The sequence below is a fragment of the Rhyacophila brunnea genome, unplaced genomic scaffold, assembly GCF_057557595.1.
Source record: "Rhyacophila brunnea isolate RB1 unplaced genomic scaffold, BYU_Rbru_1.0 scaffold_16, whole genome shotgun sequence".
In the NCBI taxonomy this organism is placed as follows: Eukaryota; Metazoa; Arthropoda; class Insecta; order Trichoptera; family Rhyacophilidae; genus Rhyacophila; species Rhyacophila brunnea.
Window position 1 is genome coordinate 8,099,990 of NW_028232816.1, and position 25,167 is coordinate 8,125,156.

General features: G+C 36.3%; 2 protein-coding genes across 2 annotated transcripts; one reads left to right on the forward strand and one right to left on the reverse strand.

The window, feature by feature from the left end:
• Window positions 1-10: 10 nt before the first annotated feature.
• On the reverse strand, window positions 11-13,896 carry LOC147074294 (alpha-N-acetylgalactosaminidase-like). The gene is made up of 9 exons (XM_085943391.1): window positions 13,426-13,896; window positions 12,212-12,386; window positions 10,444-10,618; window positions 8,818-8,915; window positions 8,503-8,664; window positions 5,319-5,513; window positions 4,691-4,858; window positions 3,065-3,137; window positions 11-694 (listed from the first exon to the last, which is right to left on the reverse strand). Exons 1-9 carry the CDS (start codon window positions 13,611-13,613, stop codon window positions 654-656), a joined length of 1,275 nt encoding a protein of 424 aa, XP_085799517.1. The 5' UTR covers window positions 13,614-13,896; the 3' UTR covers window positions 11-653.
• A 6,700-nt stretch (window positions 13,897-20,596) lies between these two features.
• On the forward strand, window positions 20,597-24,745 carry AIMP3 (aaRS-interacting multifunctional protein 3). The gene is made up of 4 exons (XM_085943532.1): window positions 20,597-20,796; window positions 21,668-21,862; window positions 22,394-22,489; window positions 24,306-24,745. Exons 1-4 carry the CDS (start codon window positions 20,719-20,721, stop codon window positions 24,453-24,455), a joined length of 519 nt encoding a protein of 172 aa, XP_085799658.1. The 5' UTR covers window positions 20,597-20,718; the 3' UTR covers window positions 24,456-24,745.
• Window positions 24,746-25,167: the final 422 nt, after the last annotated feature.

The following is a 25,167-nucleotide window of genomic DNA, read 5'->3' on the forward strand; positions in this document are numbered from 1 at the left end:
CATTTTCGTTCAGTGAACCGACGTACAGTGAGATAAACTGGTTGTCATATTGTAGATTTCAAATATTTTTTTGTTACAGTACCATTTTAACCGGTTCTATGGCTTCAGCGAGTTATCTCGCTCTATGAGGCCGTGATCGACAGGCCGCACATATAAATTTCGGGAGTTATCTCGTCTGACTTTAAACTCAAATTAAACAAAATTAAACACACAGTGACATCTGTTTGAACAATTATGAAATATGTACTAAGCTACAAATTATCGATATTACAGCGATAGTAGTAAGAGCTTCGCTCTACATTCAACGTGTCGTTAAAATCTGCAGCCTGTCAGATACTGCCATAGTAATATCGTAAGGCATAGAAAAGGTTTATCGTATAAAAAAAAAATGTATGAAAACCTATTGTTTTTGTATCAAATATGAAGTGAGGTAGGTAATTATGTCCATGGAATTAGTAAAAAAAAATCAATTTAATAAATAATACTTCCATCATATTTATAAAATTAAATAACATCAAAATAATTCGACAACACATTAATAATTTATGGTTAACATATTAAAATACTTTATATTAAATTTCACTTATTAAAGAAACAGTAGTAATACGCACTAAGTAGTCTTTTTTACATACAAAAAAGTTTATTATGGCATTTCAGCTAGTCAATAAAACACGGAATTTATAAAACACCACATCTGTAAGAAAACAAAAAATGTTATTAATTTTTGATAGCGTCAACGATGCAGCGGCGAAGAGTGGAGGTAGACTGTTAAGATCCGAATAACACTGAACTTTGTAAGTCAAACGTATTTGTTTTCATGGAACTAAGACTGCAATGTTTAGATAGTGTTTGTTAGTTTTTAAAATTCAATTAAAGCCTGCCTTTTGGATTAGCGATATCGGATAATAGTTAAAAAATATTGGTTTATTTATAAAATATCTTAAGATACCCTTAAATCATACATAATTTTAGATATTTTATTGACAGAAGAATAGGTATTTTATATTGATGATGGTTTGGTTATTGGATGAGGACAGGACTAATATGTAATAATATATTCTTAATTCAACGAAAACAAATAAGTATGACTGAAAAAGTGTGCACAATTTTTCTCTATTATGGTTTGGTTAGGCAAGGTTTAATTGAATTTTAAAAACCAACCAGCACCATCTGCAAATTGTATTCTTAGTCAGTGGCGGCTCATGGATAAAATATTTGGGGGTGCTGTTTATTAATTATTGATTATATTAATAATTAAAATAAAGAATAAGCATAAATTGCTTGCAGAAATAATTTTTAACAATGTAAGTAAATCATTATAGCTATATTTATTTCCTCGCTGTGGGGGGGCGTGCTCACGTGCGATGCAGAAACGGTGAAAGTATACTTGTCTGACCCGCAGTACTGATTAAGCTCCCCGTGCCCCCCTTTGTCAACTCGAGAAAATTCTATCGGAAACGGTACTGTACAAAATCAAGTACCTGATGTATACACCAAGGTGTATGATAATATTATTGGACATTGGATGTATCGGTGCACGGGCAAGCTTATTACACGCTTAAATAATATTGATATTTTCATATAATATGCATAAATTTATGTATATTATAATATTACATTTTTCTCAATTTGCTTGGGGGTGCTGCAGTTCCGCAGTGCATATGGACGAGCCGCCACTATTTTTAGTTCAATGAAAACGAATAAGTATGACTGACAAAGTGTAATGTGAAACATTTATGTCGAACCTTAACAGCCTACCTCCACTTCTCGTCGCTGCATCGATGACATCATAAATAGAAAATCTAGGCAAGTGTTATTACTCACTGAATTCAGTTGAAACCTTAAAATGTATGAAGTTACCTTTCGGCATATTTATATTATTCTTTACATTTTTGCGAAAATGATATTTTATTTCATAACTTGCAGCTCTCTGCAGTGGTCAAAGTGTGCTTACAAAATAGTTATAGTTTTCATCCTTAGATGTCATTTAATTTATAATAATAAATTCTATGGAATATTACTTCAACATGTTCAACAAATTCTAGTAGAAATTAGTAAGTATGACATTATTATCACGCTTAGTGCCCATACGCACTTGCGGCTAGCCGCTATGCGGCCTGCCGCAAGTGCGTATGGGCTCTTAGTCTTTTTCCTGTATATATATAGATATATATATATATTGTGACTTAGAAGGAACTCACGTGTATGAAGTCCTCGGATCTGGCTCATTGGTGGGTTTTGTTGAACATTGTAGGTCAACACAAATATATTTTTAATAAACACAGATTTTTACTTTGTTATCTCCGCACGGCGTTAATTTATTGTAGTTTATACAGACATTGGTTTATATTACATTGATTCAAGGGGGGGCTTGAGATTTCACTCGGCACTTGATATGAAGGGTCGATTGACTTTAATTAGGTTACAATATATCGTGGATGGGTTGGTTAACTTTAATTGGGGTTAGACTGTATCACTCTTTTGTCGAGTTGTTGTTTCGGTAGATTTATTTAATGATCGCGCCACCCCCCGCAGAGCGACGCGTGACTCGGAAACAAATTCCATCGCGTGTTTCCGCTTTGGGGATGATTTGCTAACTAACTGTTTTTCAAAGAGCATGTTGGTAAGATTGCGGGAACAGGGCGAAGGAAGGACTTGGCAAAGTTAATTTTAACGGTAAATTTTGGCTTTCTCCGTCGAGGTTGGATGTACCTTACCGAGAAGGGCAATCCGGTAGGTAGCTCTGTGTGAGAGAACACCGTGCAATGTTTTTTTGACATTTTTTTCAAATATTATTTAGTGATATTGTTTGTAAGGCAGGGCTGGTGAAATTTTGTCAGGGGTATGTTGATTTAAAATTTTTGATGCGACATTAGAGACATTTTTATGAGGAAGGATACATTTGGTAATAGTATTATAATGTCTTTATTTAAAAATATAACTATAATAATTAATTCCATACGACTGTTTAACTGTCTAACATCTCATATAATCTAGTAATATGGCGATTTTTACTTGAAAGCTGTGTCTAACATAATATGAAGGAAGCAAATGAAAAACTTACCCATAGGCAGAACTGTCACAGTCAATATGTCATTTGTCGTAATATTTCTAATATTATCCGACGTGTACAAATCCTGTAGGTAAAAAAAATTAAATTGTTAAAAAAGTAGTGCACTTCTAACACTCTTCCTCTATTATTAAAAGCGGTCGATGGACACAAGCTACAAATTTGACTTTGAGACCAAGACGCTGGGTCGAAATAAGTGATATTTCTCAAGATTGGTAAAGGAGGCCATTGAAATTTATAGGAACCCTAAAACTATCAATACGGGATGATGGGTTACGGTTAATATTATCATGGCTTCCGGCACTGTCTGTGAAATCCAATATTCGATCTGATATCTCTGGCCTTCACAACTGACACAGCACACTGGCACACTATTTTACTCTGAGCAACGTTTGCTCTCAGCTAATTGAATCCCTTTTGACATACTTAATGTGGCATTTGCATTCATACATCTACAGTACAGTTATATCTCTACAACACATTATCTCTTGAGAATGGCCTCTGCAACATGCCTGAAATGTCGTGGAAAGAAGGAGGAAGAACACGCAGTGAAAACCCAAAAATCTGACAACAGTAAAAGTATCAAACATTATATAGCGGAAGCACGTAGAGAAAAATAAGTAAATGTCCATTTTCGCTCCTAAGCGGAGTATATTAAAAAAAGTGACCACATTTGCACCTTATAAGATATTTAAGATTGAACCGAATAAGGTATGGGCATCGTCTTGAAGATTTACAGAAGTAACCAATTGATAAACAATTCCCAACCATCATAAAGATACTTTCAGAATTGTTTTTTTTAATTCCATAGCGCAATTTATCTGAATATTGAAATTTATAGCTGAGACCCTATAGTCGACAATGTGCAATATCTGAGAGCCGGTGTATCGCATGTCCAAAAACACAAGAAAACAAAATTTGAACAGTAGCTTAATCAGCGTTTTTTGCCAGAGCTAGCATTTTTCGATAGGCATCTAGCTTGCAAGAAATGCATCTAGCTTATGGCATTTTTATTATCATTTTTTTGATTCCTTCAACAGCTTTAGATGTGCTGAAAATAAGCTAGATTTTTAGTTTATTTATTCAGATATTTAATGAACGTAGGTCGGAACTTGAGAAATAAAACAACACAATGAAACAATATGAGCATTCTTGGCATTATAGTGAGATATTGGTGTCAGATATTATAATTTAATGTATGCTTAGGCATGTGGAATGTGGTGTGATTTTCACATGTAGGTATACCCATTTATTCAATTTTTGCTCTTTTCATCTGATCGGTAAAATAAAGGTAAAATTTTATTTTATCAAAATCTAGCATTTTTTCCTGCCAGACAGCTTATTTTCGTGCCTTTTCTGGCATGTTTTGTCACCGATAGTTGGTACCACTGAGCTTAATGTCTCTGGGCTGTCGGCTTTTTGGTTTTAGGAATTTTAGACTTCTGTTATGAATAGACTCAAAAGGTGAATTGGCTCGAAAAAATATGGTCATTAGGTACAAAATCGCATGACGTAAGAGCCGCTGTACCAACTAGTCCACCATAAGTACTCAGAATTAGTACCCAATCAATAACCTTTTTTTATTTATTGATGTCATATTAAATTCAGTACTTTTCTTACCATAATATTATATCCTTCCAAATTAGTGAACCCTAATTCACTGATGTGCAATACGATACTCTGTTCGACATCGGTATTCATGTTCACGAAAGCAACCGCAAACGAATGTTGATTATTTATTATTGGTATTAGTTTTCTTATCCATAATTTTATATCCCCAAATATATCCTAAAAGAAAAAAAAAATAATATTAATTCTCTACACTAGAGACTCCTTTCTTACCTTCGCCATCACAACAATAATCCTTGTGCAAGAGTTAAGTGGAGTAACAAGTTGTTGTTTTACAAGCCTTCAGCACGAAAAGTACGCACTACAACTGAGGACGCATATCAATAGGGTGATTCAAGTAGTGTTTATCCCACCAAAAATAATATTTTGGGTTCACAAAAGACAAGCAGTAATGTTTATTATTAACCGTCAGTCAGAAGTTAGCCATGTGGTCAGTTAACAACTTTTGTAAAAATAATATTATGAAAGGATATTTGAAAATGTTTAGGGTTGTACCCTTTTAGTATAAGCAGTTCAAAAAATATAATATAAATTAGTAATAATTATTTCCAAATCAATATAAAATTATTAATATAAGAGTTTTGATGATGAATTATTATGGTCATGGAGTATAATTCACCTTAAACATTCCACCCTGTAGCCCCAAAGGGTCTTGGTCTACTGCAATGACATCTCGATTTAGCAAAATTTCCTTCATGGGCAACGGAATATTGGCAAGATTATTTGACATGATCAGCGGAGCTGCGAGTATTGCCCACACTGCCATCTGTATTCTGCATTGCCCAACATTCAATCCAGGGTTACCAATCATCAACTAAAAACAAGTAAATATATTTTCATGTATTAAGCAGTGAAGAAAACAGTCCCCGATACAATTACTCTGAATTTAATATATTTCTAATGAAAGTATTCACAGTCTTTGCAAAAATTTAGAGACACTTTATTGAGGGTGATTTTATTTCACGTGACTCCCAATGAATAAATAAGGTAGGTACTTAATCAAGAAAATAAATAAACAAAAACAGAAACTAATCTTGTAATATTTCGGAAATGTCAGTTTAAATAATCACTAATAAGACATCAAAGGATGGCACAAGTTATGACTTCAACAGCAATGAAAAGATACTGAAAAAGATGGGCATCTTAATGATGACTTAAATCCAGCTTATACAGAACTTATGTATCCTTATGCAGCGAAAACACGGACCATAAAAGCAGTGTATCAAAAAAGGATGAAGTGTTTTGAAACGTGGTGTTGGATGCATATGCTCAGGATCCTCTGGATTGCTGGGTGTACCAACAAATCTATTCTTTTTGGTTGGGCCAATTATGGTTGCCCTCATCCCAATATTTCCCTTCTACATATAATCCAAATTATTGTCGCAAGTCCAGGCGCATCTCAGATACGGGTCATCAGTCGACCGTGATTTATAAACAGTTAGTTACATCAAGACCATGATCGCGTCAAGACTTCATGACAGTTCGACCGTCGTGAAACGTAATTCAACACACAAGTTTCCTTTACGAACTCCATACAGGGGACTTACAAGTGATGGTTCAACCTTGTTGCATAAAGACCACCACGCGTCATTATAAATTCATAACCCACTGCCGTCGTACTGAGTGTTATCATTCATATAAAGAAATTTCCTGTTGATTCATGTGAAAGTGAGAGTGCTATAAATAACAATCAGCAACAAGTGTGCGCATGCAGGACCAGGAAGTACGAGGAGCGCCCCAAGAGCCAGAAGTCCAGACCAGCTTAACATCAAAGGTCAGTGCATGGACATACCCCTGCTTCCGCTGTCCGTCACCAACATCCAAATCATCCAAATCCTCAACCCACCTTCATACAGTCCACAAAAGCGCAGCCACTTTTCTTAAAGAGCTAAGAATAGAAGATAAACTTTTAATCATCTGTCTGAGATGGAGTTTTCAATTCTTTGGCATTATGACTCGGCGTAACTTGGAGAGTTAGTGATGGCATGGAGAGGGTGTTTATGATTGACAGCGTTACTAGTAAAAAATTAAACGCATGACCACCTGCATGCTGGACTAATAAAATTAAAAATGCATTGGACTGGCGACTTTCTCAGATGAGTCGATGGACATCTTCTAGTGAAAACCATGATCCTCACTAATTAGGTTATATACAATAGATAGTTGTCTCGCTGTTTGATGCTATTCGCAAGGGTTAGTATTGTCATTTAAAAATGACACTAGGCAGAATGAAAGGGGGGGCAAAGCAGTTGCCATCAACGTTCCCTCTAATTTTTCTATTGTGTGTGCGGATCATCGACGCATCTGAGCAGTCGGGCCGCCAACCGATGCGGTATGCCCCCCCCACCCCCCCACGAACACACATATACAATTTTTCATTAAAACTTATATTTTTAATTTCTTTTATTTTGTTAACTGTCAATTCATGGTGGAACTGCATTGTATTGTTGTTTTTATTTAATAAAACGCATTTTTTTTTTGTAGTACTTATTCCACTTTTAAGAAATATATTAGGACCGGTTTCGTCCGCCGCAGAGGGACATTTTCAACTGAATACATTTTTTTAAAACAATATTTATCAAACAAAATCCAAAGCGACAGAAATAATATAACAATAGGTACATAAATAATTATCCGTCCAATAATACCTTCCCAATAACAGATTAATTTAAAACTAATGAGGTTGGACATTAATATTTCATACTACATCAGGGGCATTAAACAAATTATTTTAAATATTAACAAACCACAGAATATGAAAGAATCAACACCTACGATAACATTAATATTGTAATGAATGGTCAAAGACATAGCTTATAATTAGTATCTTTAGAATTATCTTCAAATGTGTTAATGTTGCCCATTTTTTGAATAATAAAATGCCTAATTCTTGTCAAATTTGGGATCACAGAGATTATCAATATAATTTTTTTATCGTAAATATTTTACAAAAATTATCTCGTCATAAATTATACTAATGGTTTTATAAACGCGTTTAAAAATTAATAAATGTAAAAAATCTTAACACCGCTACACATTCATGTAATGAAATATGACTATATTCTAAAACATTAGAGCGAGAGGTTTAAAAGAACACTATTTTATGTAATAAAAATACTTTTTGCAGTCATCAAATGTTTAAAATAAATATAAAGGATAATAAGGCTTCAAAATTATATAAATAGATTATCTACAACGTTTAAGGAATTACCAGGATCATGGTTTGAAAATGCAATAAAAGCTCTATTTTGACCTACGCTGAGCATGTCCGTCCTTAAATGTCTTTTTAAAATATACAACCTCCATTCAATCCACTTCTTTACAGACGTGAATTCTCCTTCCATATTTGCTGCGAAGCATATGATGCATTTGACACAATCATCTGTTTCCGAATAAACAAATATATAACCAATTCTTTCTTTTTACGAATGCATTGAAGATGGTATTTCTGTTTCGAGGATTTCAGAGAGCCATTCCAATTTAAATTTATCGAAGGATATCTTCTTAATGATCGCATTTGAAATATCTCATCCTGTCCTTTTTGACATTTTTATGAGTTGAAGAATTGTGCATGTGATAGTTTCGTGCATTCGAGCAAAACTAAAATCTGGGAATGGAAACTTTCTTTTACAATATTTTTGTGTGAGGACTGTGCAGGGGATGAAAATATGTGTAAACACGGACACAATTTGGTAGGTGTGCGCGCGTACATGCGCACACCTTACAAGGAACATTGGTTGCCATGTGATCCAAGAATTTTACAAAAATTGATCGGATACATCACAATCATAATTTTTAGTTACCATATCTGGATCGTTCCAGTGGCCGGGTCCAGAGTACGAAGCCATTCTTTCGTGGTTTCTTCCGTAATGGTCCAAAATCATGCTGATGCTTTCCCAGGAGCTGGAGATATCATGGTAATTTCTCCATAAATTGCAGTGTTTAATTATTGCTGCGTAATTTGGCTGAAAAAAATAATGAAAAATATACTGAAATTTTTAATAGTAGTAACTGGATAAGAGAGATAAGGAGACCTTCTCCAAAGTGAGGGAGCCCGACAACTCTATTAGTGCAAACACAATAAAACATTTACAGAGCGTATGTGGTAAAAGTCTCACCATTGTTTTGAAGATATGTTCCTGGTAGTATGGCCAGCTACAAGAGAATACGATTGGTCTACCAGTTTTATTCAGTTGCCGACCGAATTCGGGAAATCCTGAAATACAAAATACATACATATTTCGGCGTATACATCATTACGAATTAATGCAGATAGAATGAGGATGTATTTTTTATTTGATTTTGACCATATGTGTGACTTATCAATATTGTTATTAGTCGCTTCATAATATATATCATATTTTATAAATATGAACCAGTGACTGGTCCAAAATTTGACAGTGCAAGAAAACATTCTTCTTTTTTATTGTTTGGTGCTACAACTCTATGTGGGTCTAAGCTTCCTCCAGCATCTGTCTCAATCCAGGTCTGATCAAAGCCGCTTCCCTCAAGTTTAGGACGCAAAATGACATTTTATGGACTGTACAATGTGCAGGCTCATGTAGATAGCGTACAAGTCACAATAATTAAATCTTTGTCTCCACCGCAATGACATTATTAATGGACGATGCACTCAATACAGTAGCTAGCAAGCAAATTCGCGCATTCGCATGTATATGTAGACGTCATGCAATTTCATTATGCGATATCACGCATCGGGAATTTATAGCAATATGACCTTTATTGTAATGGCGTTAGAGCAGTGTTTCTAATGTCAATGTTCATTTGAGCGAACTCGTTCGAACCGAACCATTCGGCAGACCCAACAAAAAGCATCAGGAATTTATAGCAATATCACCTTTATTGTAATGGTGTTAGAACAGATTATGCCATTCGGCAGACCCGACAATAAAGTGAGTGTCATTTTCTTTTCCAGATGATTCGTCCATATTAATGTCATTGCTCCACCGCAACTACTAACAACCAATACCTACATCATCTACTCTAGTCATCTTACAACATTGTAAATCACAAAATCATTATTTAGAAACAGTCATTAATAGAAAAAAATTACTTGCATAAATAACTTGCTTAAATATTTTATATAAACACCGCGCGTGTGTGAGTGTATAGTCTTATGTTGTCAAATACTTTATCCTTATACTGGTGTTCTGGCAATAACAGGATAACAACAAAGTATATACGCCATCTGCATTTGTAGCAACAAGCAACAGTGTGAAAAGCAGGGAACTCAGAAATAATGGGAACTGAAATACACAACGGGTAAGGCGATAGCAGGTAACCGACTCGAGTAAGGAAGAATCCGGGTTAAACTTACACACGTGTTAAGAATACGTTTTACGTCGAATACTAAAAACTGCTCTCGGTTTATGCATTTACGCTCATTTAATGTTGGTGTATTACACACACTATTGCACGTGCATAATGCGTGCTTCATTTTCGTAGGACACTCACACATTCAAAAGCCTGCTTCACCATGCGGCGTATTGAATATTGCCTATCGGTATTCTATTTATTATCTGTTCTGTGGTGAAAAGGCACCTTTACTCGAACTCCATACAATATTTTGATACTGTTTCCACACGATGACTTCAAGGAGAAAGACTTAAACCTGAGCTTGATTAATTAGTTTTGTAATTTTCAATCTATCTAGAGCAAAAACCTTAAATGATGAAATTGAAAATATAACAATGCACTCGTGTGATTGTTACATGATGTCTCACCATAATCGAGTTCGTCAGAGTTTGTAAAGCAACCGTCCAGCTTCAAATAGTCCGCCTCCCATTCAGCAAACAGTTGAGCATCCGATTCCACGTGGTTCTTCGATCCAGGATATTTTTCGCATGTTACGCTTCCATAGTTTTCATATATTCCAAACTTCAAGCCAAGCGAGTGAATCTGAAAATTGATGAAAGGAATCAAATAAACCTGGTGGATCGACAGACTTTGTTGTATTAAATTAGCATATAACACTTTTGTATACTTGTAGCATGGTTAGTATACAGTGATAATATTGACAATAGATATTTGAAAAATTAATTGAAAACAGTGGTTTGGTTAATTAAAATAAATTACAATTTGAACATCAGTGCCAAAGGGTGGAGGTAGACTGTTAAGATCCAACATAAATAGTGCACACTAAACTTTGTCAGTCAAACGTATTATTGTTCTCATTGAACTAAGACTACAATGTGTAGATAGTGTTTGTTATTTTTTTTAAATTCAATTAAACCCTGCCTAATCCAAGCCACAGTAGATAATAGTCAAAATAATAATAAATATTGACAAAATAATAATAGCCGGTTATCTATAAAATATTTAAAATTATGCCATTAAGCCATACATAATTGTAGATATTTTATAGAAGGATATTATTTATCGATTACAGTTTGGTAGGCAGGGCTTAACACAATCACTGCTGACCTGTTAATTAATATTTAATTACCACATTTAAATATCATGTTAATTATATCTAATGGCCAGTCGCGTTGTCAGCACTGAATGAACTTTTTAAAAAAAAACTAACCAATAGCATCTGTAATATGTATTCTTAATTCAACGAAAACAAATAAGTATGAATAAAAAAGTTTGCACTATTTGTGTTATATATAGCATACCTAAACTATCATAGTTTGATTTAGGCAGGGTTTAATTGAATTTTAAAAACTAACTAGCACCATCAAATTGTATTCTTCGATTAATGAAAACAAATAAATATGACTGACAGAATGACTGAGTTTAGTGTGCAGTATTTATGTTGAATCTTAACAACCTACCTCCACCCTTCGCCACTGATGTACATAGTACTTATTCCACATAATTTAATAATGATTAGGACCTATTTCATCTGCTTCGATAGGAAATTCTCAACTAATACAAAATATACATTCTTACAGCTATTTAAGTATACTAACAAATTTAAAGACAAAAGTATGTCTACTCTGTATGATATAAAATAAAAAGATACACTAAAAATTGCAAGGTGGTCATGGGGTGGAAACCCCTAAGGGGGGGGGGGGTGGTTGAGCTCTTGAAGGTGGTTGGTTGGTTGGTGGTTTAAGATTTTCAAAATATACGTATCTTGAAGCTCAATTCTCAATATGTAAAATTGACGTACTCTATCTCACTCTAAAAGTTAACACAGCCTCGCTAATTGTTACTAAATTATTTTTTTTTCCGACCATGTCCGATCCTAATAGGATCATATGGGCCTCCACAGAGTAGAGGTTTGTATTAACAGATTTTGTTTTTTACGAGAAATGGATGTCAGTCACTTGCTCAACCTATTAGGTCCATACCCTGGCAGACACAAATTGAAAAACAATATGTGTACTTGCCAGACCCAGGATTCGAACCTGAGACCCACGGCGTGATAGTCCAACGCTTAAGCCACGCGGCCACCGTGGGTGTATGATGGGTATTGAATAAAATAAGAAAGATAATTGCTATAGAAATGATTTTAAGCCGAAATAGCTGAAATTTTCATCTTACATATTTAGAAAGATCCTTCATTCCACTGGGAAATCTTAGTTGATCAGGAACCAGTCTACCGATATAGTCTCTTGTTTTCTCCATCCAGCAATCATCAATGATCACATATTCATACCCAGCATCCACATATCCACCTGCTATGAATTCATCTGCTACTCTTCTGAAGAGATCCTCACTGAAAAAAATAAAATAAAAATTGTAGCAATTTTTATCTTTTCAGTTTTATTATTCAAAGCAATGACAACACCAAAACCATCATCGACAGCACAATGATATTACTTTCAATCGCTCTCGCTAACTGAAAATAAATATCTTATGTACCAAGTGGTTAATTGAATATTGTACATAATCTCCAGAATTATGCCTAATGTTCGGAGAACGTAATAATAGTAATAGTAATAAATTTAAAAAAAAAAATTTACCTTCGTTCGCAAAAAATTACTCATATGGAGTAGAAACAATAATAAAATCAATTAAACTTGAATTCAACTTCCATCACGTAATCTCTCTCCTCTTTTTTGACCATGCTCAATCCCAATAAGTTCATATGGGCCTCCACAGAGTGGAGGTTTGTATAAACAGATTTTTGTTTTTACGAGAAACGAATGTTAGTCACTAGCTCAACCTATTAGGTCCATACTCTGACTCCAAACACAAATTGAAAAACTATGTAGGTACTTATATTTGCCAGACACAGGATTTGAATCTGGCACTTATGATATTATAAGCTGCGACCTAATCCGCTTGGTTGATAATATTAATTTTGTATTATAGTGGAACAACTTAACCTTGAAATTGCTCATATTGCGATTTCTTCTATTACGCACGAATTACAGAGGGTACATTTTATTATTATTACCATTAGTATTTCCGACTGCTCTTATATGAAGCCTATTGCATAGTTTTCTCTTATTCGGTGTAGCTCTAACTACGTCATATTTTCCATCAAAACTATCGAACTTCACGCTCATGTACTTTATGTTAAGTTGTGTTAAGTGTATAGAGTAGTTTTTAAAACATGCTACTTGCTGTTGAAAAATCGTAATGTCAGTGTATTTGTTTCTGCATTTCATTTTTTTTACCAAGGTTTAAATGGCCAATGCCCAGATGGCGACTGCCCTGTTGTCACGCTGTCAAATCGTCCTACCATTTGAATAAAATGACAGTTAAAACCATATTTACGTAGTGTTATGAATAATACACCTATTACTTACCTAATACATTCAGTGGGATAATGTTCACAGTCTGTATTGCATCTGTATCGTCCCCACGACATCCAGCCCATAGGAGGTGTTTTAGCCAGCCCATTATCTAAACCTCCTACATAATCTAACGACAATATGTTAAATAATAATAATCCAAATAGCATATTAGTAATGGGCGTACTTTTATTTCTTGCCATGCTTATTGATTGTCTGACGTTTTAATACAACAAAACCTGTTTGGTTACATACGCCCATGTCAAAATGTCAAGGAAAGAATAGTTTTCGATGAGCTTTTCATTGAACAATTTACTAATTTGCAGGATGTGTCTTTATTATAATATGTATGGATATTTAACAAAAAATTAACGAATGGTACATTTATTTCTAATTACTGTTTTATCATACGTGTCTGCAGATTTCTCAATGCAAATTACTGGAAATTTTACATATTTTGCAGACATTTTGACACACGTCAAAAGTAAACAATCACATAGTCGGTGTAGCTATCATAAAAAACTACTATTCAAAGAAAAATATTTTTTTTGTTACTTGAATTATTATTGTAAATTTGTTTTACTTTTTATTGTGATTATAGTGTATAACAATTATTATTCGAATTTGACTTTGAAGTCCTTGAGATAGGGTTTGCTCTTTCTTCTTCGCGTGAGGTTATATTCTACTAATTTATTTTCCTTTTTCTTGTCGTTGGTCATTCCTTTGTTTTTATTTACTGGGGCTCTATATTAGAACTTGCGAGTGCAAGCTTCCCGGTCGAGATGACGTCATATGACATCATTATGACGTACTACCGGAGTGATAATAGCACTCGAGAATATTACGCTACTCCGACAGCGGCGCTATTCATTGTCACCATACACATATAGGTGTATCATAATAATATTTTCTATGGTTATTCTGTGCGCGGTCGGCATGCCTCGAGCGTGACGACACAATTACGTCATCTCGTCTGGTGCCACACGAGACGAGAGTAAGGAAATCGCGGTGCTGGTCATACCCGCGCGTCCATTTTTTATGTATTGAGTTTGGGATCCCTTTGTCTTCATTCTGGATTTGACTTTCTTATTGTTTACATGTTGCGTCTGACAGTTCATTCTAACTATCAAAAAAAATTATCGTAGTCGAACGTTAAGTGATAGTTAAGTGAAGTAAAGTGATCAGTGATTATGGCGCAACATCTGAATGACCGTGAGGAGGATATTCTAAAAGCAATGGACACCAGACGGCGAAGCAGAACTGCTACAGGAGGAAAATTTCAACGTACGAGCGTCGATTAAGATGCTGATGTTTGAGGTATCCTCGTTACGTACCTTATTTCAGCAGGGGGGCCGGCAAAGTGTGGCACAATGCCCAAAAAACAGTTCTTGGCGGCCCCTACGGTCGTAGAGTTAGGTCTAAATGACAAGTTGCGTCGGTGCGACCACTCGTCATCAGCTAACCATCTGACGGAGAGGACCATCGCGGCCCTCCAGAATGCGATGTTTTCCCAACGGGACAGCTTCTGGAAGGGTATGCAAGGGTTAGTGGATTGGGCAACCAATCCTCAAAACATCATAACAGCGATGAGCCTGTACCAAAAAATCGAAGAGGATTTTGGGGACAAGGCATAATAAAATTTGCGAGAACATGACTTAGATCCTTACCGGAAGGATACCTTCACTCGGGAGGCACTATCAAGGATTCCTCCGAGCTGAAGTCCCGGAAGGCCCTTGAACTCACATTATGGCTGGGGTACTCCCAAGGGGCGACGTCCTGTGCGAAGGGAGTTTTCCATCGGAGGTACCAGGAATTCGTACTCTAAGCGAAGGTGACCGCATCTGGATGACCAACAACATTGGGGGCCGCCTAAGAGACTTTCGGGGAGTCCTGATGGCGCAGTGTACCCCCCCCTCCCAACATTGGTAAAAATAATAGCCGTAGCCCGCATACCTTTTGTGCGGACACCACCATTGGTAAGTCCTTCTTTACTTTTACGGAAAGAATTTCAAACGCAACAATCAGCAGAGGTCACTCTCGAGATCGAGGACTTAAAGAACTCAGGGGTTCTAGAAGAAACGGGTCAAACCCCACGTTTTTCTCTCAACCCTGTTTCTGATCAAAAAAGAAGACGGGACCCTATGCCCTGTTTTCAACCGAAAGCGTTTGAATGCGTTCCTACAACCAAAGCCATTCAAACTAATTCACCATTACGAGGTTTCAGACGTCTTACAAACAGAAGACTGGCTAGTAATAATAGATCTAAGCCCGGCGTACCTCTAGGTACCAATGGCTTCTCAACATCGTCGATTCTTTCGACTAGCCTACCAAGGGGAGCTCCTACAATTCACGTGTGTCCCGTTCGTGCTGCCAGCCGCTCCGATTATGTTGGCATCCCTGACTAATTGGGTCGCCGAACGCCTACGAAAGAATGGCTGAGAATATTCACTTACCTAGACGACTTCTTAGTAGCCAACCAATCCGAGAAACAGTCTCGGTTCAGGTGGAATACAGGATAATTTTCCTACAGTCTTTAGGGTGGTTAATAAATATTAAAAGATCCTGTCTGAACCCAAGCCAACAATGAGGGTTCCTGGACATCACGTAGGACACACACAACAAGCGGAGGTTTCTGTCGCCGGAGAAGTGTGTAGCATTCCGTCACCATCAGCTGCTAATGGAGGTACAAAAAGGCAGTTGGTCCGTCAGACAGGCACATATCTAATCCCTTCTGGGCCGACTCAACTTCACATCCCACCTCCACGACGAAGGTTGTATTGCCGACGGCTACAACGCTCCAGTCATCAATATGGCCGAGGTCCCATCCTCGCTAATTGATGACAATCCCACCACAGGCCCAACAGGACATCATGTGGTGGCCCTAGGCGATAGGATCCTCAGATTTGACACAACGCATGTACAAAAAGGCAGTTGGTCTCTCAGGCAGGCACATGTTCAATCTATTATGGGGCGACTTAACTTCGCATCATACCTCCACGAGGAAGGTTGCATGGACAATCCCACCACAGGCCTAACAGGACATCATGTGGTGGCTCCAGGTGACAGGCTCCTCAGAGTTGACACACATCAATCACTTCCTGACGACAGACGCAGCCGACACAGGCTAGGGAGCCCAACTGAATGAACACCACCTATCAGGTACGTTGGAACAAGACCAGTTAGCATGGCATGGCATTCCAACAGGAAGGAAATGTTTGCAATTCAATCTCAGGTACAATCAATCATAGTATCAGATCTGCTTCTGCAGACAGACAACAAAACAGTGGTGGCATACATCAACAACGAGGGCGGCACAAAATCTGTCACCCTCCTAAACCTCTGCCGACAGATACTAGTATTTACCAGTCGAGCCAACATCACGTTTACTGCACAATACTTCCTCAGAAATTACAACTGCGTGGCAGATAACTCATTCCCGAATGGCACCTCATCAATACCGCAACCACCCCCCTGTTTCAAAGATGGGGTGTTCCCGAGGTGGATTTATTCGCAAGCGAAACAGCACATGTCATTGCAACGTACCTATGTGTCACGAGACGTTACAGACAGTGTCGCGCTGTTTCACGACGCTTTCAGCCGAGTGTAGGACATACTTTCACGAGTCCTAGCGCACCTGAACTCAGCAAAAGGGAAGTACTTACTACTGGCACCGAGCTGGAAACAATGCTTTTGGGGAGTGGGCTTACGAAAAAGGGCGATAGTACCTCCTTATACAATGCCTCACCTACATACGACACTAGTAGGTACGGAGACCAACCGTCCACCTCCAAGGACCCAGGACCTGTCCCTTTAACTATGGATAATATCGGGTGGGGTGGAAAAACATCAAATTGAATGGTGGAAGAAAGGGCACTCCTTACTTCCAGATAGCGGCCTTCGACTCTAAAAACTTACAAACCAGCTTGGAACAAATGGAAGACAATGACATGGGTAACATGAACCTAATGGATCATAATAGCCCTCAACCAATGGAATTGGCCAGATACTTAGGCTACATGCACAACATGGAGGGTTTGTCGTACAACACCATCCTGGGGCATAAGTCAGCCATAGCCACATTTTGCAAACCGATTATCATTGTAGATATCAGCATCAACGTGGTAGTACAACACAATATGTTACAGGCAATTTCGGTACATAAAACGAAACCCGTCAAACCACCGGTTTAAGATCCAGGACGAGTGACAGATCATCTTAGGAAAACAACACCGGTGGAGTACAACGTATTCGAAACGTCTCGCAGGACAACTACCTACTCGGCTGCTCCTCGCATCGGGACGAAGGGTTCATGACCTCACACTACTCAGTAATAGTAGACAATGGATTAGTGGATAAAGGTGACCACATAATTGTATGGCCAATGTTTGGCGCAAATACAGATATTGCCAAGCATCGTCAATCGGAATGGAAGCTAAGCGCTTCCACGTGTCAAAACATCGACCCAGTATTCTGGTTACGGAAACTCGTCTGCATGTCAAACCCTAGGAGAGGGGAAGGTGGGGGATATTTCTGAATTATTTATATCTTCAAGAGGATCACCAAAACCAGCCACCAGGACAGTTATAGGGAATTGGATAAGGTCAGTACTGTTGGAAGCAGGGGTACAAGAACCACCAGGCAGTGTCCGCTCAGTGGTGGCTTCCTTAAACTGTAAATATACCCAATAGATGATATCTTAAAGAGAGGTAACTGGCGTAGTGAGTCAACATTTCACGACAACTACCAGAGAACGATGGACACACCACCATCAGAAGGGGAAAAGAACCCATTAACTTCTCTATTCAACCATATACATTGAAAGTCACGATGGTCTATACCTCGTCAATGAATCATTGTCACATACAGGAATTTGGCATACTCAACACCAGGTGATAACAAACAGATATCTCAAGGACTTCAAAGTCAAATTCGAATAATGAAAGGAGTTTTACCTACCAATAAAACTCTTTTTATTCATGTTGACTTGGAAGTCCAGGTAACTTCTACCTGGTTCCTTGAGTCATATCATAATGAAGACAAAGGGATCCCAAACTCCATACATAAAAAATGGACGCGCAAGTATGACCAGTAAATAAAAATGGAGGAATGACAACGACAAGAAAAAGGAAAATAAATTAGTAGAATATAACCTCACGCGAAGAAGAAAGAGCAAACCCTATCTCATGGACTTCAAAGTCAACATGAATAATAAGAGTTTTATTGGTAGGTAAAACTCCTTTCATTATTCATTCGGTAACTAATATACCATATTAGGTATATTATGTACCAAAATAAGTCATAAAAAATAATTTAGTTAACACTAGTAATATCAAGGTAGGTAGGTAGGTACTAAGATTATAATATAATAATCATGGGTAATTATTTTTACCAAAAAGATTAAACTCTGATCTGCCCTTCTTAGGAAGAGGGCAGTAACTTGGTCTGGCATAGTTTTGAGAAAAACGACAATAATAATATGTGTTTTTTCGATTTCTAGGCCATGAATTCATAAAAAACTGTAATTTTATTTTTTTTGTGAGTTGGATTTAAAAATAGAAGGGTGATAATATTAAACCTGAAATAGTAATTATTTTTTTATTTTACGTCTTTAAAATCGAAAAATGCCTTGTTCCTTGGAAGTAGCAGTAATTTTTACTTTAGATTTCTTAGCAACAAAGAAGTAACTGCCGACTTACTGCCTTCTTGCTAAGATTTTCTACTTTTTTGCATTTCAAGTAAGTAATAAGTTAATACTTTTAGGATGGGTTTATTAAAAAAATCCGCCTTTAAGAATTTCACCCCAAAATCAGAAGAATAGGTACTTCATAAAGTTTTCTCCTCTGTTAAACTCTAGCTGAGTCATATCACTGACATAATTATTAAGCTCGTGGTTTCATGTTATTAATTTTATATTATGATGTTTCATCATTCCAAATAATAAAGTCTGTGACGTTTATGTCACAGACAGTGACTTTTCAGAATTGGCATTGGACACAGCACTTTTAAAGTCCTGAAAATCATATATTTCCCATTTTTTTTCATTGATAGTCCTACCTGGAGGTAGAAGCTATCCGCTGACATAAATTTATGCCCCTTCTCAAAATACTTAATAATTTATTTATTTATATTGACACATTTGCTATTTACAATGCCTATAATATATAAAATATGAAAACAGTGACCAATTTTTGTTTTGGCCACTGCAATTGTCAACTGATAGAGTTCCTAATTACTTCTTTACCAGGGTATTGCATAAAAAAGCATGATATGAAGATATGATGTCATTAGCTTTTCTACCAGCAATGCCTTCATGCCAAATTACTGCCACCGTTTTCACGTATTTGGTGGACATCTTGTTAAGGGGCACAAATGATTCGTTAAAAGCTATTATTCTTTGGGTAAAGACAACACTTTAAAATGTGTGGAAGCATAATGACTTTTTGTAAATCGACCGAAAAACATACCATCCTAGAATCAGTATAGCCTGTGCTACAGCCTCTTTACAGTCGATTCTATACTGTTCCGTGGTTTTCAGTGCATTTAAATTGTGACGCTTCCAAGACACACGTCATATACAGCAACTTTCGTCAAGCTTTGATTTTGTGTGCAATATGTTGTGCATAAACTTACTTTCCGTTCATTTTTTATAAGTTAGAATTCTTAAATACTTCTAAAATGTGTTTTAAACAGCGTGAAGACTTGTCTTTATCGCGGTAAACTGGATACTTTTGACAGTTCGATACCTACATGCGAAGTTGTCACCAATGCGAAAGTGAGTTTCTTTTTTTAGCATAAAAGCAGTAACTGTGGTAGGTAGATTCTTTTACTGCCTTTTTGCTAAAAAAGGACGGTTACTGCCTTTATGTTAAAAATTATGTAAAAAATGCAGATGTCCAATTTTTTATTAACGATATTTAGCGCTTTTTCGTAATATTACTGCCAATTACTGCTTTCTTTGTTCACAACTTAGATATAATACAAAATTTTCTCACAGATGGCATTCACAACTCAATTTGCCATTTTTTCGTTTTACTGCCTTCTTCCTAAGAGCGACAGTGATGGCTTTGCATTTTACTATAAATGACAATTTGAATAGACAGGAATTAATTAATTTATTTATTTTCATTTTTATATTTTACAAAATATCTTTAGTGCACAGTTTTAATATCTATGGGCGTATCCACCATTTCTTTTATTTTTCAATGTGGCAAACAAACTAGCCAACTAACCTCTTGTCCGCTTAACCTCAAAAGTGAACTTTTGACAGCCAAGAATTTAATAAACTTTTCTTAAAGTTCCTTCGACAAAATGGATTTAAAAACCATCAACCAAATCGGCAAATACTTGGATGTTCGAGTGGCTAACGTAACTCAAAATAATGATCAGGTAATTGTGTTAGAAATCCTAATTTAAATAGTTAACAAAACAAGTGGCCTGCGTCAACGCAGTCAAACTGTCATTATGTCTGCAATATTGTCACGTTATGAATAAAAATGAACGCGGGCTGCACAGACATATGTGATTAATTATATTATTAGCTAATGAAATTCAATTTATCTGAGATATCAAATAAACTTGAATTGAAAACAGATATTTGTCATTTTGACGTGTGATGAAAGGCCACTGTTATCACTGTTGTCCTTCTTAATTTGCGGTGTTATAGCCTGAATTGGACCGTGGTTACCTCAAGTAGACTCCTCAATTCTGTTCGGTTTTCCATTATTCTTTTCAAGTTATTAACTCTCAGTTATCAATTATTTTCTGGATTAAGCCACTGAGTCGTGATACTTGGTATCATCGCGTGGGTGTTTTTAATGGGATAGTGAATTGCATTACACATTGGTGCTACCAGATAGATTAGTATAGCACCTCCAACCCAATCCATATCGTATGGACTGCAGGTTAACTTATTTAGGAAAACAAAACATTGTGGACATAACAAATCTAAATTCAAGACGTACAAAACATGAGATTTACATTATAACACATATTACCCTCACAAGAGAGAAGAAGAGAATATATAATATAATAAAAAAAAATAAAAATAAAAACATACCTACTGAAGTAGAATTTTATACAGAAAAATAAAATTTCGAAGAATAAGGTGTAATATTGTTGATGTGAATACAGTTCACCTTAGCAACTGTAACAATAATCACATTTGTCATACTTAATTGCTTCGCAATAGAAGAAATCGCATCACGCATGTTCAAGGTTCAATTGTTCCATTATAAGATTTGTGTGTTTATTGTTCCAGATATTCCAAATCAAAAGTAATGGAAAGGATTATAAAGGTCTCGCTACGATTGTTTTAAAACTTGCTGAAGACAGCAAAGCCACTCATTGGACGGATAAAACGCAGGAGACTTTGATATATCAATGGCTGGAATTTGCTGCCCTTCATGGTGTGCAATTGCACTCGAGTACGATTCACGGCAAACTTATTTTGAAGGTTAGAAATTTATTTGTATTGCTGTCATTTTATTATGTTGACAGATCATATATCTACCCCACTACCCTACTCTTCTCTAGTTGTTTACAATGAGGGTTTTCTTTTATCTTTTGACAGATATTTTAACATGATGTGGTATATAGTACGTATGGCTTAATTGAATTTTAAAAACTAACTAACACTATCTGCAAATTCAAAGTTTGACTGACTAAGCTTAGTGTGAATTATTTATGTCGGATCTTAACAGCCTGCTTCCACCCTTCACCACTGACATCAACTGTGGAGTAGTGGCAGAGCATCAACCTCTAAAGCCATTGGGTTCGAAACCTGCATCTGGCAAGTTGCAGGGGACACTATTTCTACCCCACTAAATATTTAAAATAATCTCGGTCTTGCCGATGCAATAAGTCAATCTCATATCCATAGAATTCAAGAAAAGCTTCATTACTCGTCTACAAAATTATTATACCAGTTGAAATGCATTTAGTTTTAGTTTTAATACTTCCAATAAGTTTCATTATTTATTTTCAGGAGCTGAACACCTTTTTGGAGAACTATTCCTATCTTGTCGGCTTCACACGAACCTTAGCAGATGTAGTTGTTTATCATTTGGTCTATAAATTAATTGTAAGTATAACTCGTTATATGTACAAGACAATAACATGATTTTAGTCATGTTTTAGTAAAGGAAATGACATCCTATATATCGGTTGTGACAACTAAATCATCACCTTTGTCAGTGTGATTTTGTTGGCATTCATAAAACACAATATGTATCCTAATGTACTGTCGCACACAGCATTGATGCAACATGCTTAGTGCATACATCATAGAGCCAAGCCTTATGGTGTTGCAAATTCACGCAAACTATAGCTTTCTAAGCCGTATCACTTGGCGCATAGTAAGAACCACGATGAATATCGCTGATGTGTTTGTACATACATGCAGAATACATGCTATTCATAGTGTGCCGATCGCTTTCTAAGCGATGGTCACATCGACCTCTAATTTTTACAAAGAGCTAGTGAAAATAACAATGGCGGTCGATCTTGATGAATGAGAGACGTTTCAGGTTAAGAAATATTCTTCCGACAACTGATACCACTGTGCATTGGTATATTTTTGTTTGATAAATGTACCCAATATTTCCACCTGTTTCATAATCGCTGATAGAAACAATTCAAAATCACTGTTTCTTTGTACAACGATGTTTATCTTACTTCAATATTTTCAGTGTTGTGTATTTAACGTTTCGACTTGTGCGCCTGTGTGCGTTGGAATTAAAGCAATTTTATTAGCATTTTTGATTTGTGTCAAGTCGAATATCAGTGTGCAGTGTGGCATTGGGGCTATTTTAATTTGTAATATTTTTGTAAGATACAATTTAATTCTTTTAGGGACTACATCATATAAAACCATAATTATTAATTATTAATTAATTATATTGATTTGCCATTACAGGTAACCCCCCGTTCATCACGGGGGATAAGTTATGGACATGGTCGCGATAAGCAAAATTTCGCCATCAATGGGGGGGGGGGGGATTCCCTTGTTTGGCCTTTACGTTTACATATTGTACAAAATTCTGTCAAGTAATGCATTACAGCCACGTTTTACAGCAATCACTTGCTCGTAATCTTCGTTGTTCTCTTCTAACAACTCCATGCATTGATTGTGAAGAGAAAGGGGCTTTTCAATGGTTTTAACTCTTAACTTTCACACGGGAGCAGGTTCGGAGACGTCATTTTTTAGTACGTATGGCAGTCCATTTCCTGCAGCTCTTCATTAGTTGACGGTTCGCCGTGTGATTTTAACAAAGTCTGAATATCATCTACATCAACACCTTCGATCCCTCCAGATATGGCTATACGACTAATCTCTTCGGTGATATTTTAAATATCATTTTCATAATTGCAGTGAACTTCAACAATTTCACTGAACAACCTTTTCCAAACACCCTCCATACACGACTGGGTGACTTCATTCCACGCGTCGTCAATGTTTCTGATAGCTTTCATAATATTAAATTATTGATTCCGCCAAACCCGCATGGCATCTCTTATCACCTCCATCAGTTTCTTCGATGAGTCGAGAGAAGAAGAGTTAGACGATCCTTGGATGCTGTAAATCCAGAAGCAGTCTCCTCTATGGAAATAAACGTACGTGTTGGCATTCGTTTCCAATAGAGTCCCGTCTCTTCCACATTAAAAATTAAATTTGGTGGATAATTTCCCCTTTGAACAATTTCCAGTTTTAAAAAATGATCGCGATATAACGAATCCGCACTCGCCGAGGTCGCGATGAAGAGGGTTACCTGTATTTTATTTTAATTAACTAATTAACTTTAACTATGTCTTTTCACCAAAAATTGACAGTGGGTCTATGAAAGTTTTTGTATCTACCAACTGATTTTGTGAATGATTTGTATTAATTTTGTTTTCAGGAATCGCTAAGTCCTTTAGAAAAAGAATCTTACATGAATCTTTCCAGATGGTTTGACCACGTCCAGCAAGATAAGAAAGTCCGACAAGACAACGGACTGATTAATTTTTCCACTGTTTATATATCCAGCAGAGCTGCAGGCCGACACTAGTTAATACACATATAATTTCCAAACCAAATAAGTACTTAAAAATGTACTCTCGGATTGTATCTATTTAATTAAATGTACATACAGAGTAAGGCTAAGTGATGAAGAATGTGCGTTACTTTATTTCGTAGGCATTGAATTCTCAAAAAAAAATGCAAATATTCTTAATCAAACAGTGAGATTCCCATCCCTTTAATGACTGTCTTCACAATGATATTTCGGCTTATAGTTATGCCTAGACTAGACCAAGACAATATGCACATGAACAATGTTTTCTATCCATGGAAGATTACAAAAAAAACATGGAATTTATATCTGAACATTATAAAACATAGTCTGGACTCTAACCAAATTTATCACGCAACCTTGCATAAGATTCTGGATACATACACATTGAAAAACAACATGAGAATATGATCTGGTCATGGAATTTCGAAATGGCGCCCATTAACATATTAATTGATGCTGCATCTAGAAAATAAAACAGTCCCTCATGAATTACCGTACTCATAGACATCTAGGTTTGATCATACATTCTTTCGCAAACGTATTATTATTATTATGAATTTGGCTCAAAAATGGACAATGTTATTACGAGTCATTTTCTGCTGTGTCAATTTCAATATTGCTACAAACAAATTTAATACATTACATATTGAATGTGGTTTAAAAATTAATTCTATCCATATTGCATTAAAAGTGCTGCATATCACAA

What these genes read in the sequence shown, in the direction of transcription:
- LOC147074294 (XM_085943391.1), bottom strand. Translation starts at nt 13,613, where the DNA reads ATGGCAAGAAATAAAAGTACGCCCATTACTAATATGCTATTTGGATTA. An exon ending in TGAAGGATCTTTCTAAATAT is followed by an intron (nt 10,619 to 12,211) that starts GTAAGATGAAAA and finishes ATCAATTTTCAG; the next exon opens with ATTCACTCGCTTGGCTTGAA. An exon ending in TGTGACAGTTCTGCCTATGG is followed by an intron (nt 695 to 3,064) that starts GTAAGTTTTTCA and finishes GTTTTCTTACAG; the next exon opens with ATGTGGTGTTTTATAAATTC.
- AIMP3 (XM_085943532.1), top strand. Translation starts at nt 20,719, where the DNA reads ATGGATTTAAAAACCATCAACCAAATCGGCAAATACTTGGATGTTCGA. An exon ending in TAACTCAAAATAATGATCAG is followed by an intron (nt 20,797 to 21,667) that starts GTAATTGTGTTA and finishes TTATTGTTCCAG; the next exon opens with ATATTCCAAATCAAAAGTAA. An exon ending in ACGGCAAACTTATTTTGAAG is followed by an intron (nt 21,863 to 22,393) that starts GTTAGAAATTTA and finishes ATTTATTTTCAG; the next exon opens with GAGCTGAACACCTTTTTGGA.